At 34.7% G+C, this 16,151-nt stretch overlaps 1 protein-coding gene across 2 annotated transcripts in view; it reads left to right on the top strand.

Moving 5' to 3' along the window:
* Nucleotides 1-211: 211 nt before the first annotated feature.
* FAM151B (family with sequence similarity 151 member B) overlaps nucleotides 212-16,151 on the top strand; it is a 28,211-nt gene continuing 12,271 nt past the window's right edge. The window contains exons 1-4 of one of the 2 annotated variants that reach the window (XM_072958448.1): nucleotides 212-405; nucleotides 6,100-6,225; nucleotides 9,841-10,006; nucleotides 13,790-14,007. In XM_072958448.1, coding sequence (XP_072814549.1) covers nucleotides 381-405; nucleotides 6,100-6,225; nucleotides 9,841-10,006; nucleotides 13,790-14,007 — 535 coding nt within the window. In that variant the 5' untranslated portion in view covers nucleotides 212-380. Of the gene's footprint in view, nucleotides 406-6,099; nucleotides 6,226-9,840; nucleotides 10,007-13,789; nucleotides 14,008-16,151 lie in introns of those variants that run through there. The other variant, XM_072958449.1, reaches the window with a different exon arrangement.

Genomic DNA, 16,151 nt, shown 5'->3' with positions numbered 1-16,151 from the left:
ACTTTGGAAATTCGTACCCCACAACAGCAACTGCTTTCAACCATGGGGCCTCGGCTCTCCTTCAGTCTTCCCTGACGCGAAGCTCTTCAGAACGACCCGTTTCCTGACCGCCTTTCTGAAGAGCAACTCGCGCGACACTTGGAGGCGAACACCAGCCCGGAATCCCGCGCGCAAGCGAAACTCGAGTGCAGCCTCTGCGCGTGCGCGCCGCTCTAGGCCCCTTCCGCCTCCGCGTCCAAGGCTCCTCCCAGGCGGCCGCCGGAGGCAGCTTTTCGGTCGGCTTCCTGTAGTTTATAGAGTCGGATTTTCTTGCCACTTGTGACGAGTCAGCGGCGGCGCCCACCGCTCGGCGCCTGCGTGGACTGCGGCTGTCCATCACGATGACAGCGACCGCCGCGAGCCCTGGTAAGCGCCAGTCCCGTGGCTCCCGGTCCCAGACCGAGCTCCACGTGATTGGCTTGCAGTTGGCATTTTCTCCCTCCCATTGCCCATAGTTGGGGCCCTTTGGGAAACTTTTGGAGACACTCCTCCCTTTTTCGGATCTCGTGGTCCGCATTCTCATCGTGCGCCCACTATCAATTGGCCTAGAGCCTTGGTTCCCGGCGTGGGCGTTAAGGGGAAAGCTTTTGGGGCAGCCAAGAATATCAAGAATACTGTGCTGTTTTGTAAAGGCATTTTTTAAAAAGCAGTTTTAGGTTCATAGGAATAGTGAACGAAAGACATGGGGAGTCTCCATATGCCCCCTACCTGACATACACATAGCTTCCCCATTATCAACATCCCTCACCAGGGTGGTACTTTTGTTACCCGTGAGCCTACATTGATGCATCATTATCACCCAAAGTCAATACTTTACAGTAGGGTTCACACTTGGTGCTGTATCGGCGATGGGTTTAGACAAATATAGTATGAATGACATGTATGCATGGTAGAGTGTCATACAAAATAATTTCACTGTCCTAAAAAGCCTTTGTGCTTATCCTCTGCCCCCTAACCCCTGACAGCTACTGATCTTTTCACTGACTCCATAGTTTTGTCTTTTACAGAATGTCATACAGTTGGAATCATACAGTATGTTACCTTTTCAGATTGGCTTTTTTTTTTTTTCATTTAGTAACATGTGTTTAAAGTTTTCCCATGTCTGTTCATGGCTTGAGAGCTCATTCCTTTTTAGCGCACAATAATATTCTGTTATCTGGGTGCACCATAGTTTATTCATTCACCTGCTGAAAAATATCTTGGTTGCTTCCAAGTTTTGACAGTTATAAATAAAACTCATATAAACATCAGTGTGCGGGGGTTTGTATGGACATAAGTTTTCAACTCCTTTGGGTAAATATCAAGTAGTGATTGCTGGATTGTATGATAGGAATATGTTTAGTTTTGTAAAAAAACTGCCAAGCTCTCTTTTAAAATGGCTGTACCATTGTGCATTCCCACCAGCAATGAATCACGACTCCTGTTACTTCACATCCTCATCCGTATTTGGTGTATCAGCATTCCGGAATTTGGTCATCCTGATAGGTGTGCAGTTGTACCTCTTTTTAATTTGTGTTTCTCTGATTACATGTTATGTGACGCACCATTTCATAAACTTGACGTCTGTCTGTCCTCTTTGGTGAGATGTCTGTTAAGGTCTTTGGCCCATTTTGTAATAGATTTGTTTTCTCATTATTGAATTTTAAGGGTTCTTTCTATATTTAGGATAATAGTCCTTTATCATAGGTGTCTTTTTCAAAGTTTTGGCAATTATAAATTTTCCCAGTCTGTGGCTTGTGTTCTCATTTTCTCAAGATTGTCTTTCACAGAGCAGTTTTTCATTTTAATGAAGTTCAGCTTCTCCATTATTTCTCTCATGGGTGGTTATCTTTGGTATTGTATCTAAAAAGTCATTGCCATACCCAAGGTCATCTTGGTTTTTTCCTATATTATCTTCTAGGAGTTTTATAGTTTTGCATTTTATGCTTAGGTCTGTGATCCATCTTGAGTTAATTTTTATGAAGGGTGTAAGGTCTATGTCTAGATTCATTTTTTTGCATGTGAAGGTCCACTTTTTCCAGCACCATTTATTGAAAAGACTGCCTTGTTCCTTTATCAACGATCAGTTGACTCTATTTATGCACATCTATTTCTGGGCTTTCTGTTCTGTTCCATTGATCTATTTGTTTTTCTTTCACCAGTACCACACTGTCTTGATTACTGTAGCCTTTTAGTAAGTCTTGATGTTGGATAGAGTCATAACTTTGTTATTCTCCTTCAATATTATGTTGGCTATTCTGGGGTTTTTGACCTCCACTTAAACTTTAGAATCAGTTGCTCGATATTCACAAAATAACTTCATGGGATTTTGATTGGGATTGCTTGAATCTATAGAACAAGTTGGGAAGAACTGACATCTTGACAATATTAGTTCTTCCTATCCATGAACATGGAAAATATCTCCATTTATTTAATTCTCTTTTGATTTCATTCATCAGAGTAGTTTTTCTCATATTTTGTTAGATTTACACCTATGTATTTTTGTTTAGTGGGTGCTAATGTAAATGGTATTGTGTTTTTATTTCAAATGCCACTTGTTCTTTGCTGGTCAATAGGAAAGCAATTGACTCTTGTGTATTAACTTTGAATCCTTCAACCTTGCTGTAATTGCTTATTAATTCAGGAGTTTTTGTGTTGATTCTTTTGGCTGCTCTACAGAGATAGCCATGTCCTCTGTGAACAAAGCAGTTTTATTTCTTCTTTCCAATTTGTATACTTTTTATTTCTTTTTGTTGTCTTAGTGCATTAGCTAGCACTTCTGGTGTGATATTGAAAAGGACTGTGAGGAGGGAGGAGTATTGCTTTTTGAGATCTTGGTTGAAATAGAAGAAATGTGACGTTTACCTGACCCATAATTTCAACAGATGAAATGAGGAATAGTTTGATCAGTCTTATTCCTCTTTGGGAATTGGGTGAGAGTAGGAAATGCAGACAAAGAAATGTGGCCAAGCATTTTTCCAGCTTTTGGTTTTACAACCTTGGGAGGCTGGTAATTGTGTCTATTGTTTAACCCCAGAGTTAGAGGTGTTTTAAGCCAAGCAGTTATACTCCAGAAGGTTACAATTTCTTTTACATAAACATAAGTAGTCACATCAGATAGTTGTGATAATATTCTTTTTTTTTCAGTTTAAATGTTTTCCTGATTGTAAATATAATAAATGCTCATTATAGAACATTGATGAAGTATATTGAAGTAGGGAGAAAATTTACATAGTGCTAATATTCAAGAGGCACCACTAGCAACTTATGGGTATATTTTCTAACTATTCTGACTTTCAAGAAAATATAATTGAGATCATAGTATACATGCCACTGTATACTATGTTGTCTTTTGTTGTGTTTTACACTTTTTTTTTTAACATACAAACTAGTTTTTTAGAGGTACTAGTTTTTAGTGACTTAGAGCAACACAAATTTATTATTGTGTCCTTCTGAAGGCCAGAAATTTGAAATGAGTCTCACTGGGCTAAAATTAGTGTCAGCATGGCTGCATTCCTTCTGGAGGCTCAAGGGAGAATCAGTGTTCTTGCCTTTTGCCACCCTCTAGAGACTGCCTGAGTTCCTTGGCTCATGGTCTCTTCCTCCATTTTCAAAGCTAGCAGTTGCTGGTCAACTCTTTCTCACATTGCATCACTCTGAAACTGACTCCCCTGCCTTCCGCTTTCACTTGTAAGGATTTTATAAGATCCTTAATTTGATTAAATTAGGCTCACTTGGATAGTTCAAGATACTCTTCCTACTTCAGAATCAACTGATTAGCAACCTTAATTCCATCTGTAACCTTAATTCTCCCTTGTTATGTAACGTAACATAGTCACAGTTTCCCCAAATTAGTATATGGACATCCTGGTGTAGTTAATCATTATTCTTCTTACTACAGTACCAATACATATTGTTCTCCACCTTGCTTTTTTTTTTTCCGCCTAACATACCTTTGAGATTACCGTACATAATGGATTTACCTCATTCTTTCTAATGGCTGCATAATGTTCCATTGCATAGATTACCATAATTTATGTAGCAAATCCACTGTTGATGAATATTTAGGTTATTTTCACTCTTTTTCTATTACAAACACTGCTGCAATAAATATCCTTGTATCACATGTGTCATTTACCACATGTAAGCAGATCGGTCTGTGGGATAAGTTTATGAAAATGGAATTTCTGTGTCAAAGGGTAGACATTTTTCTTTTTAAAAAACTTTTTCTTTTAAATTTTTATTGAGATATAATTTGCGTACCATGCAGCTCAGTCATTTAAAGTATATAATTCAGTGGTTTTTAGTATATTCAGAGTTGCGTAACCATTGCCACAATCACTTTCAGAACAATTTCATCACCACAAAAAGATGTAAAAATTGGGGGAGGTCACATATGGGCACTCTATACATTTTGCTCAGTTTTTTTTTCCTGTAAACCTAAAACTGCCCCCCCCAAAAGTCTTAATTTTAAAAAATTGTGAGTAATTCTGCTTTTCTTTTGGCCCTATTTTCAGACTAACAGTTTACTTAAAATAGAAATAATATCCTAGATTATAGATAATTGGAGTCTTAAATTCTGTATATATAAAAATATATATATAGTTGTGACTAGGTGTAAGGTAGAAGATTCACTCATTAACAGGACAAGGAAAACTTTTTACTTCAAATGTTTTTACTTTCTAGAATCATGATATTATTAATCTGTAAGTTACCCTTATAAAAATTTTGAATGCAATGTGTTTAGTTGAAGGTAACATCCCATACGCACTATTAACTAACTTTTTTTTATCCTGGTAGCATGCATGATTACCATCTCTGTGAGACTTTTGGTGTATCTCAAAAACTTTTCATTTTAACAGCGACATCAACTACATATTTTATCATGAGGATATACTGTGATTTAATTATTTCCTATTGTTGGACATAACTGTTTTAGCCAATAATTAATATGCTTTTTAAAAATGCTTAAATAAAACATTTAAAAAATGATGACCCTGTATTTTCATCTGCATTTGTAAGGTCAGGAGACTGCTTGGGGGATAGTGGACATTACAGCTCTCTCTTTATTCTCTAGCCCAATATACAGAGTGGTTGCTAAGTTCCATGCATGTTTGTTTGAAGTTATGTTTATATGCTCCTTCATTCTCTAATCAAATTTTACTTTTTCTCAATGTCATCAGCAGTTTCTTAACGGCCATTTTTAGGTTTTTAACTATCATTAGGAGGAGTTAATAAATAACTACCAGAAGACAGAATCTAATGCATAGGAAATTTGCAGTCACTTGGTAGACACTTAAATGTTTAAATGAATGAACAAGAATTGGGGAGGTAGGATTTTAAATAACTTTTCACTGTTTTTGAGCCTTTTCTCCCTGGTGTATTGGAATATGGCATAAAATGGAGTAGACTTGATTCAAGTATTTTAGTTTTGGTTAACTCACATTTTAATTACTAATTAAGAGAAAATCTGGTCTGCCGTAAACTGGAGTAGTCGATAGATGTGGGATGTATGTGTATTTGTACATGCTAGATACATCTATAAATACTAACTCAGGAGTTTAGTCACTTGTGTAAATGTTGCTTAGACTCATAATCTGAAGGTGAATATGGTTAAATGTGTAATTTAAGATTCTAAATTGTTAATATAAATATAGAATGGAGCCTCAGATGGAGAAAATAATTAAATTCTACAAAATTTAGAAGTTTTTAGTGTGGCTTTGGCTTTATATACAGTTTACTTATTTATGGTGCCAGGATTGGAAAAGATAATGTGAAAATACCTCCTTTAAAATATCTGCTTCTTACCAGTTTTTTTCCCTCCTACATATTTCCTCATGCTTCTGAGGCTCAGACTATCCTATATGTTTACTAATTATTATTTACATCTTATGTAGCATATTTATATGTAAATATATATTTTTTATACTTGCCACTTAATAATACTTGTTTAAAATCTTATCTTTTCCCCAGTTTTATTACTTTATTATTCTCTCTCAATATATGTTGTACTGTTTTTTATTGAAAAAAATTTTTACTCCATAAAAAACAATTTTTTTAATATAAATGCTGTTATTTTAGGATCTTGGAGTGAAAATATACTAGAATATTTTATGAGAAATAACCAGATCACAGCAGAAGATGGCGCCCAGATCATCTGGTATCATGCAGCTAACCACAAGGTACAAGTGAATGAGGCACTGAAAAGTGAGTCAGCAGTTAACTTGTATTTACATTACATAATGGATGAATTCAACTCTTTTTAAAAATATCTCATCATATTTGCAGGTACCAGAGATTTAGATGATCCAAATGTAAATTCTATGTTGACATAAATATTTTTATAAAAGATCATTTTATTAATAGAATGTTCAAATTTTCATCATGGAAGAATTTTCTCATTTTTCAGAGGTGATTTACCTTTTTCTTTAAAACTCTCATATATTGTTACATTTGCTTATATGTTGTAGTGGTTTAAGTAAAATTTTTAAGATCAGGATTGTATGTGATACATGTTTTGTGTCTTTCACAGTGTACTAAGGAGAATCTCAATACGCATTAGTTGAATGGATGGCTGAAGCCATTGAATACTAAGTTATAATGCCTTGGACAGTATTTGTGCCTAGGCTAGAAAGCAAGCCTTTTGGTTTGCTAGCTTAATCTATAATCATATACATAGGTGAACACTGTAGCAAGTTTCTTAGCCTTTTCCTGTACCCTTGTTGGCTGCAATCAGAGGAGAATGAGAATATCACCAAGGGCTGGGGCATAGCTTGAAGTGATCTGTTTTAACAGGAAGAATTCCTCGAAATTCCACGTTTTATTGTAAAAATTTACACTTTTTTTGCATCCTGCTTAATTATGTATCTGGATAATGTATCTGAGTATGTATTTCTTTTATTGTAAAGATATTATTTTAATTTGCTTTTCTTTACTCCTCAAAGGTAAGAACCTTATTTTATTTAATATCAAATCCCTAATACCTAAAACAGTGCCTAGTACATAATAACTACACAGTGATTATTTAATAAATAAATTTTAGCAAAAGCAGTGTTTCAGGAAGTCATTGATTAGTGGCTGCCAGGAGCTAATGGGAACACGGCCTAGGGAGTAAATGCTAATGGGAACAGGGTTTCTTTTGGGGATGATCAAATTTTTCTGGAATTAGATTATGGTGGTGGTTGCATAACCTTCTGAATATCCTGAAAACCATTGAATGGTACACATTAAAAGGGTGATTTTATTGTATGTGAATTATATATCAATTTTTAAAAATTAAAAAAGATAGAAAGAAATACAACTATTATTTATAGACAGTATGGTTATGTATCTTGAAAACCAACAAGATTCTACAAGATAAATGAATGTAATTCTTAGGTTAATTTAGACAATCTCAATTTTTTTGACAATAGAAAATCAAAACAAAGTAAATTTTACTTCTGTGTAACAATAAGTAAAAATTTGGAAATAATCTTAAAAAGTTACAATTTTTTATAGTATATGCAGAAGTCTAATACCTAGAAATAATCTAATTAAATATGGATACTTTACTTTTAACCTTGTTTTAAAGTGACTAATGGAAGTTATTTCCAATTGCTGGCAGTCTGATGTTGATCTGGGAATTTTTCATAGGTTACTTAGTTTTCAGATAGTATCCTCTTCACTTTCTCTTAGGCAAACGGAGCCCTAAGTTTTATAGTTTGGAAGGATACTCTTCATTGAGTCCCTTTTCTCAGCCCTGGCTAGTCTTGCAATTTCTTCCTAGTCTAAAGGAAGGAAAACAGATTCCTGCAGATGTGTATTCATTGATTTATCTCATTTCTCCTAGAATATTTAAATTTAGTGTAGCTGTTATTAATAGAGCTGTTTCTCTTTTGATTAACGTATGAAATTGGATTTTCAAGAATGTGATTTTTAAAAATGAAGTACAGAAGGAACAATGTACAAACACCACTTGGCATTGCATTGTCAACATATCTGATCTTAAAATAGTCAAAATTGTTTATAAAAGTAATTACATTTAATATAATTTTGTTATAACATTTCTGTTTATTAAAAGAAATACTGGTTAAAAAAATAAATATCATTAAGTCTCTGAGAATGAAAACTGGTATTTTAAAAGCCTTTGCAATATATTTAGGAAAAGTGTGACTATCATCATTAACTAAATGTATTCATAAAAATTAATAAATGTCTGCATTAGAGCATTAAACAGTATAGGCAAGAGAGATAAATTTAACTTCACTTCAATAAAGATATTTCTTTCAGTTTTCTTTTGAGTATAAATAGCAACCATTTGGGATTTTCTTGTGCAAAAAGTAAGAGAAAACAAAACTGTTTTCTGTTGTCTGGCGTTTGTCACAAGCTGGGGCTCCTGTACTGAGGGTGCTATATATCCTGATCTGCCGACTTCCTCCTCTGGCTCTCTCTGAGATGGTGACCAGGCAGTCTCGAAGCAGAAGCATGCCCTGACCTTCAGCAGTCTTCTTTCTACCAAAGGGCCTGATGGGAGGACAGGGAGAGAGGCCGGGCAGCTCACCTACATACCTCTCTCTTCTTTAGCAACTAAAAGAAGCCCATTGGCACTTTCATCATTCTGCCTGGAAACCTCCTTAGCCAAATCCAAATATTCATTAGGTACCCTCTCTATCTTCTACCAGTTGCTACAAGTGCCGGTGTTATGTAAAAATAATTTCCTCACTGCTCTTCCAACTTCCATTAGCATTGCCTTTCTAGAACCTATCAGATCCCAAAACCAGTGTCACATGTTTCAGGTCTTTCCTATGGCAGTGCCCCACTTCCAGGTAACTATTTCTGCTTGTTTTCTATTGCTAAGTAATAAACTACCCCCAATACTTAGTGGCCTTAGTTTAACAGTGATTTATTATTTTTCATGATTTTGTGAGTTACCTAGTGGTTTTTCTGTTCCATGTGGTTTAGGCTGGGGACACTCATGTTGCAGCATTTCACTGGGAGCTCAGCTGGGCCTGGAAATTCTAAAATGTCCTCACTCACATGTCATGTCCTTACTGCTGTCTGTCAGGCAGGAAGATTTAGCATTCTTCCATGTGGCTTCTGAGTCTTCAGTAGTCTTGCCTCAACTTCTTTACTTTGTAGCTGGCTTTCAAGAGGATAAAAGCAGAACCTGCCAGGCCTTTTACAAACTGGCCTAGAAATGACAGTTTTACTTCCACTACTTTATGTTGGTCAAAACAAGTCACAAAACCAGTCCAGGCTCAAGGGGAGGAGAAAAAGATGAGAAGAGAGGTATGTACATATGGGAGGAATTGTTCTCAGCCATCTTTGGAGTTAGTCAACCACAGCCTGCTAAGCAGTTAGCACTAAGTGACTGGTGAAACTTGTTATCCATTCCAGGAATGTGTGTTTTTAAATATGAGCTAAGCCTTGGGTCAAAAAACTGAGTCTGTAACAAAGAATTTCAAATGTAAACAATAAACATCTGTAGTTTCTAATTTGAGGAATGAGAAGATAAAAGTACTATTTTTATTCTCAGAAACTTCAACAAATATTTAAGCCTCCATTTGTATACTCACTTTGCTGTGTGTTGGGAAGTTAAATATTATGACAACAGCTTAAGCGTGTGACTTAGGCACAGGTATTTAACTCCTCATCACCTGTCTGCTTATCTGTAACAAATAAGGACGACATATAAGGTCTGGTATAGTACCTGGCACTTAGCGATTACTTAGTAAATGTTATTTTCTTTCCTTTGTATCTTCTTTAAAAGGGTACTAGACGTGCTAACTTCTGCAGTCCAAATATTTTATTAACATTAACATAACTTCTTCTTTTTGGACACAGGTACTGCTCATATGATAGAGGCTGATATCATTCTTCCAAGTGATGGATCAGAACATGGCCAGCCAATCATGGCCCATCCTCCTGAAACAAACAGCGATAATACTTTACAGGAATGGCTGGCTGAAGTTATAAAAAGCAATAAAGGCATCAAGCTGGATTTCAAGAGGTATTTGTACAAACATGTTCAGTCTCCCAGTTGTTACAGAATAACAGTGGGGAAAAAAGATCAGTAGTTTCATATATCTGTGCCTGACTAACCAACTTTATACTTTATCTAAACTGGAAATGGGATCACAAACTAATATATTTCAGGAATGGACCTAAGACCTACTGATTGTTTGCTAAAATTGTTTCTTGGGAATCCTTTGAGGCTAAAATTAAGTTAATTTTAGAAAGAGATTTATCATAATAATAAAATTTATCACTATAATAATAGAACAGTAAATTTAAAATACTATTTTTGTTAAAAGGTAGTCTGAGAGAGAGTTGGCAGTAATTGGGATAGTTAATGCATTTCCTACTTGAATTGTGTTTTTATATTTGTGTAAGGGGAATTATCTAGAATTCTTCAATAACTGAAAAATCTACCTTATCTTTGAACAGTATTTTAAAATTGAATTATCTCAAGAAATTAATAAGGATTTGGAAATCTTAATTCATAGTGTTTTTAAGATGACTCTAATCATTTGTTGTGAGGTTAAATATACCAGTAACCCTCTTTGTACCGTTGGTGAATGAAACTTTTAGAATGGTGATTGGTCCAACTCCATTTTATTGACAAAGAAACTTAGTCCTAAGGAGGTTAAGTGACAACAGCTACACTTGGGAGCTGAGCTAGGACCAGATTCCAGGTTTCCTGCAGCCAGTTCAGTGTTCTCTGTTCCATGAATAAACCACTTGAGTGTTAATGCTGGTGAGAAACATTTTAGATCTCCCTGCCTTTTCATGTGTTCAGTTTTTCTAATGTTTACTATCGCCCATTGAATTGTTCTCCGTAATACATTCTTTGGCTCCTCACCAGTCAGATCAGCTCATTCATTCCTAACTGCTAGCAGCTGCCGCTAAAAGGCTGAGCCACTAAAAAAAGATTTTGCAGGTTTTTGGTCATAACATATTTGAAGGGGAATGAATGTAACTAACAGTTATATAAACACTTATTACTGTGTTAATTCATTTAATCCTCATAACAATCCTAATAGGTAGGTAATCCTATTATCCTTATTTTTCCAGATAAGGAAACAGGCAGAGACGGGTAAGTAGCCTGCTTGTGGTCACATAATCTGTAGGAGAGCTGAACCAGAACTCTGTACTACCTCTGTAAGGGTAGCTGAGTGACCCTGTAGTCGAATTTTAATAGTTCCTGTTCTGTGCCTCTAAGTTATTTTGTTTGTATACAAGTAATAACTTAGTAATATATGGTGATTTTAAAATTTTATCTGGAATTTTACCTTAGAACGTAATTGTAAATGGCTTATTGTAATTTTAAGTATGATTTTTATTTTATCCCCAATTCCGAAATGAAGTTAATAGGAAAATAGATGTGATACTCAAAAGTTTGACTTACAAGTAACTTTTTAGGAAAAAAAAAAAAGCCCAATTCTATAAAAACTAAGTTTATATTCTTTCTTTCCTAGAATTTCCTAAATAAGTACTACCAAAAAGAAATTTTAGATAGTGTTCTAATCAGGACCTCCCTCCTCAGAAGATCATCTTGGCAAACCTTTTGTCAATCCTTTATGATACTAATTATAATCCTTTATAATACTAATATATGTAAGAATTGAAAATGTTTGCCACTGGTATTTTTAATTAGAATTACATGGAATTTATAGATTAATTGGGAGGGAAGTGTCATTTTGCAATATTTACAATATTGAGTCTTCCAGGCTAGGAATATACTATGTTATTCTTTGTAGTAAAGGTTCTATTTTGCGCATAGGCGAAGTTCATCCTCAGTCTTTTTTTTTTTTTAATTTTATTTACATTTGCTCTTCCAGAGGAATTTTACAATTATTTCATCAAGTTCTAGAAAATTAAAACTACAACAAAATGTTGTTTTTTCCTTAGTAAGATTTTATGTTTTTCTTAATGTAGATTTTGCTTTTTATTTGAATTTCTGGTAAGAGAAAGTGGCACTACTATATATTAGTGAAAATTAAAATATGTATATAAAATACAGAATATCTATATTAAATTCTTATTTTATTATGTTCTTTGTCTTAGTGCCTTATGTTTAACTGTGTAGTGCTTTATAGTACTTAATATATGCTGGTGGAATTTCAATTTTGGGGAGAATACACTATTAGACTGGATATTGTCAGATGGCAAACCATTGAAAACGGCTCTCTGTCAGCTTACTAAATTGAGAAAGACTGAGACGCTTCCTCCTGAGTATAAACTGGAAATTCATGTTTAACCCAACTGCCACAGACACCAGATTTCTTAAGAAATCAGAGTCCCTTCTGGAAATGAAGAGGTCAGCTGCAGACATGTGTAGATTGGTTCAAGGTTTCCTCCTGCTCCACCCATGAAGAGCAGAACCCCACAGGGACTTGTGCTGCTGTGGGACTTGCAGACAAGCCAGCTTTGGAGTATTATAGGTACAAGTTGTTTGTTACTAGAAGTGGGGGAATTTTGGAGGAAATGCAGTCGACCAGATCTCAGAATTGTGGTTTTTAACATGGCATTGATGCTGTTCAAGGCAGAAAGCCTTTGAGACAGAAAAATGACAACATCTAAATTAGAGTCTATGAGGTCTACTGTTTGAGTTTATTAACCCGCTAATATCTAGGGCCTCCATTTCAGGGGCATAAAAGTGAGAAAAAAGAAACAAAAAGACCTATTCGTTTCCAGAAAGGATTCTGGTTTCTTAAGAAGCAGAGTGAAAGAGAGGCTGGAGGCTGGTTTCCTCTGGTTTTAATGAACAGTGTCTTTGCTCTCTAATGTGACTCTATAAATATTGAGGTGATCAGTTTCTGCTGTTATGGTAGGAGCCCAAAAGAAGTTAAGTGAAGAGTGGTGGAAACACAGGCAGAAGGATCCCAGTCCATTAAGAGGAGGAATGGAAATAAGGGGAGGGTGCCGAGCGTTCTCCCTTCCAACATCCACCTCCCAGATTCTTAGCCTCCAATCATGGGATTCACTCAAAGCTAATTTTTTTAAAAAAATGAACATAGGCCTTAAAGGTTCAGAAAAGATTCAGAATTATAAGTAGTATACTTTTCCAGTAAAGTTTATGTGTATATTTTTAAAAAGTAAAAATTATATAGACTGAGTAAAAACCATAGTGTTTAAAAATCTGTAGGTGTCAGAAAAGATGTAGGGAAGTAAAAAGAGTGAAGCTGCTTTTTAATTTAAAAGTAACCAAAATATAGTTGTCTCTAGTTTCCAGGAAAGGTGTTTACAATAAAGGAAAAAAAAAGTTTATAAAAGCTTTAAGGAAATATTATAATTTTACACTTTGCCGTCAGTTTTAGAAATGTGTTTGTGCATTCAGACTCACCCAAGAATACATGAAGGAAAAGAGGCTCTTCTCTCCAAGGTCACAAGCCACTTTGGCTATTTTCATAAATGTGAATTTGCAGGATATGAGTATATTTAACTTTTAAATCTTGTTTATACATTCTCTGATGTGTGAATAATCCTGTCTTTTCTTAAATTGTTTTTCTACTGAGTGATTCTAACACAGAGTTTTGAAATTTTTATCTATCCTCAAGTAGTGACATTTATAGAACCTTTAAAGTACTTTCATGAATAATAAGTATAAATCAACATTTTAAGATGTTAATTTTCCCCTCTGGTACTATGTGATCTTTGATTTTATTTAACTCATGCATTATTGTATTATACTTTTATTATGAATTTGAGAACATTAAAGCCACTAGTCTAAAAGAACTTCTTTTTACTTTTACTTTAGGAATATATCTCATTGACAACAAACTGTTTTTAGTCTAGCAGCTGTAGAACCATCCATGATGCTCTTGGAAAATGTGAAGAGGCATCTGAAGCGTCCTGTGTGGATTAATGCAGATATTCTTCCTGGTCCAAATGGTAATAGCAGAGTAGTGGATGCAAAACCTTTTATAGACACTGTGACATCCTTCTTTCCAGATGTGACATTTTCCCTGGGTTGGACAACAGGTTGGCATCCTGAAAAAGTCAATGAAGGTAATAGTTTAAAAAATGTATTTCTTGTTGGTCAAGTTAAAATATACTCAAATATAAAAATAATACCTTTACTACAAAACCAAAAACACATTTTACAAAATTTATGAGCCTAGTGGAAAGGTCTGGTCCTAAAGACGTATGTATGACTCTTTCTTCTGCTATTTCAGATAGACACTCATTCACTGGTGATGTTCTGTCACCAAAGCTTCCATGGGAAATATTTATTTGCAAGGTCTAGAATAACCAAAGCTGCTTCTTTACATACTTTAAACAAATCCTGAGTTTGTCTCTTTAAACTTGTAAAACATTCTGTACTCTTTTTTTCTTTTTCCCCTTTTACTTTGGCACAAACTCCCTATGTCAAATGGTAGATAAAGAATTGGTGAATAAAAGCTTTTCATGTAATGTGAGGCCAGAAGTAGAGGGTGTGTGGTTGAATAGCACAAGTTCTGTCCCCAGAATATTAAAAGGGGCTCCAAATGTAGGCTGCTGGTACCTTGCTGCCCTCATGTTCTTTTTGGTGATGGAAGGCCTTGAGACTCTCCTTGAGGCTAAATTTCTTCTTTCAGTTCATGTATTACAGATGGACCTGAAATTCAGCTTCTTTTTCCTGACTGAAATGTGTAACACTGTTTGAATTCATCTTTCTATTTCTTCATACATCCCTAGGTAGTGATTTTGCAGTAAACAGCCCATAAGCTCTGGGACACCTGAACATGTGGTAAAAAATAACAAACCAAGAAGGTATTTAGAGTCTATAGAGATGTTAGCCTTTATCTTGTGTTCAGGGCATTCATTTTTTACTCATTTGCTATTATTGTTTTTAGATGTAAAGTTTTTAAGTCTAACATGAGATTAGAGATTAGAGTAACTGCTATCTAGTGAGTAGGACATTTAGGTTTTAATCCCCCAGACCAAAAATTGGTATGACTGAGAGAAAAATAACATGCTTTAAATGCATTCTATCTTAATTTTCTAATCATTTTAATTTATATTGATTTTATTAAAGAATTTAGCATATAATTCAAAGTGTTAAAGTAGGTAAACTAGAAACAATTTAACAGCCTTCATGCTGATACTAAACTCCTTTTACTCACAGTTTATTCTTAACTCTGGCTTTAATCTCAGGCCAGTTGAGATTGAGTTAAACCATATCTGATCTTTAAGCCATGTTGGAGTTGAATCTTTCCAAGCTGCTTTTCCCCCACTGGCCCCTGGTCATTACCACCAGGTGTTTTATCCTCTCTTACTTCTTATGCTACAAATTTTAGAAAAGAGAGTTCATAGTAGTGTAAGTATAGTTTCTGTTAGCAACACCTTTTTCTAATTAAAAAAAATAAAATTTTCCAGATTTTAAAGGAATGCAGACATTTCCCTTCTTTACAAGGAATTTAGCTGTTTAACATATTCACGTAGGCTTTCTGTAAATTGTTCCTTTACTGGCCAATACATTTTTAATAACCTGCTTTTGATAGAGTTTAGAGGTTATTATTAAAATAAAATTTTTTGCTGAAACTGTTTAAAACAGGTAAAAGTATTTTTCATAATGTCTAAACATGATTTAAAACACAAAAACACATATGTAGAAGTCAGTTTTAATGCTATTTCTATTTAAATAAAATGTGTAAGTTATTTTGGACTAGCCCCCCCGAAAAAAATTGAGGTTAATTATTACTTAAACAGTTAGTAAATACCTAGCAACAATCTTTCTTTTAGAAAACTTAACACAAATGGAAAAATCTAAGTTTATAGAGAATATTAATGATGTGGCACCTCAGAATCTTTAAAGTAAATATAGTGTCAAAATTTGCTTTTTTTGTACTTAAGAGAATAAATTATTTTCTAATGTTTTAATTTTTTCTTTAATTTACTCTAGGTCACTTGTGACATGATTTTAGATTTAATTTTTGCTTGTTTTCTTTTTTATGAGGGAGTGATAACTTGGTTTATTCACTTATTTCTATTTGTAAAAGGTACTGGGGATTGAACCTGGGACCTTGTGTATGTCAAGCATGCGCTTTACCACTTGAGCTATACCCTCCCCCCAAGTTCAGATTTAATTTTTTTCTGCACTTTCTACTCAAAATATTTTCTTGCATTAAGTGGTATGTTAATTCACTCTAAATCCAAATGGAAGTTTTTTG

This window comes from Vicugna pacos, chromosome 3, assembly GCF_048564905.1.
Source record: "Vicugna pacos chromosome 3, VicPac4, whole genome shotgun sequence".
Taxonomy (NCBI): Eukaryota; Metazoa; Chordata; class Mammalia; order Artiodactyla; family Camelidae; genus Vicugna; species Vicugna pacos.
This window is presented reverse-complemented; position numbering and strand designations above follow the sequence as displayed.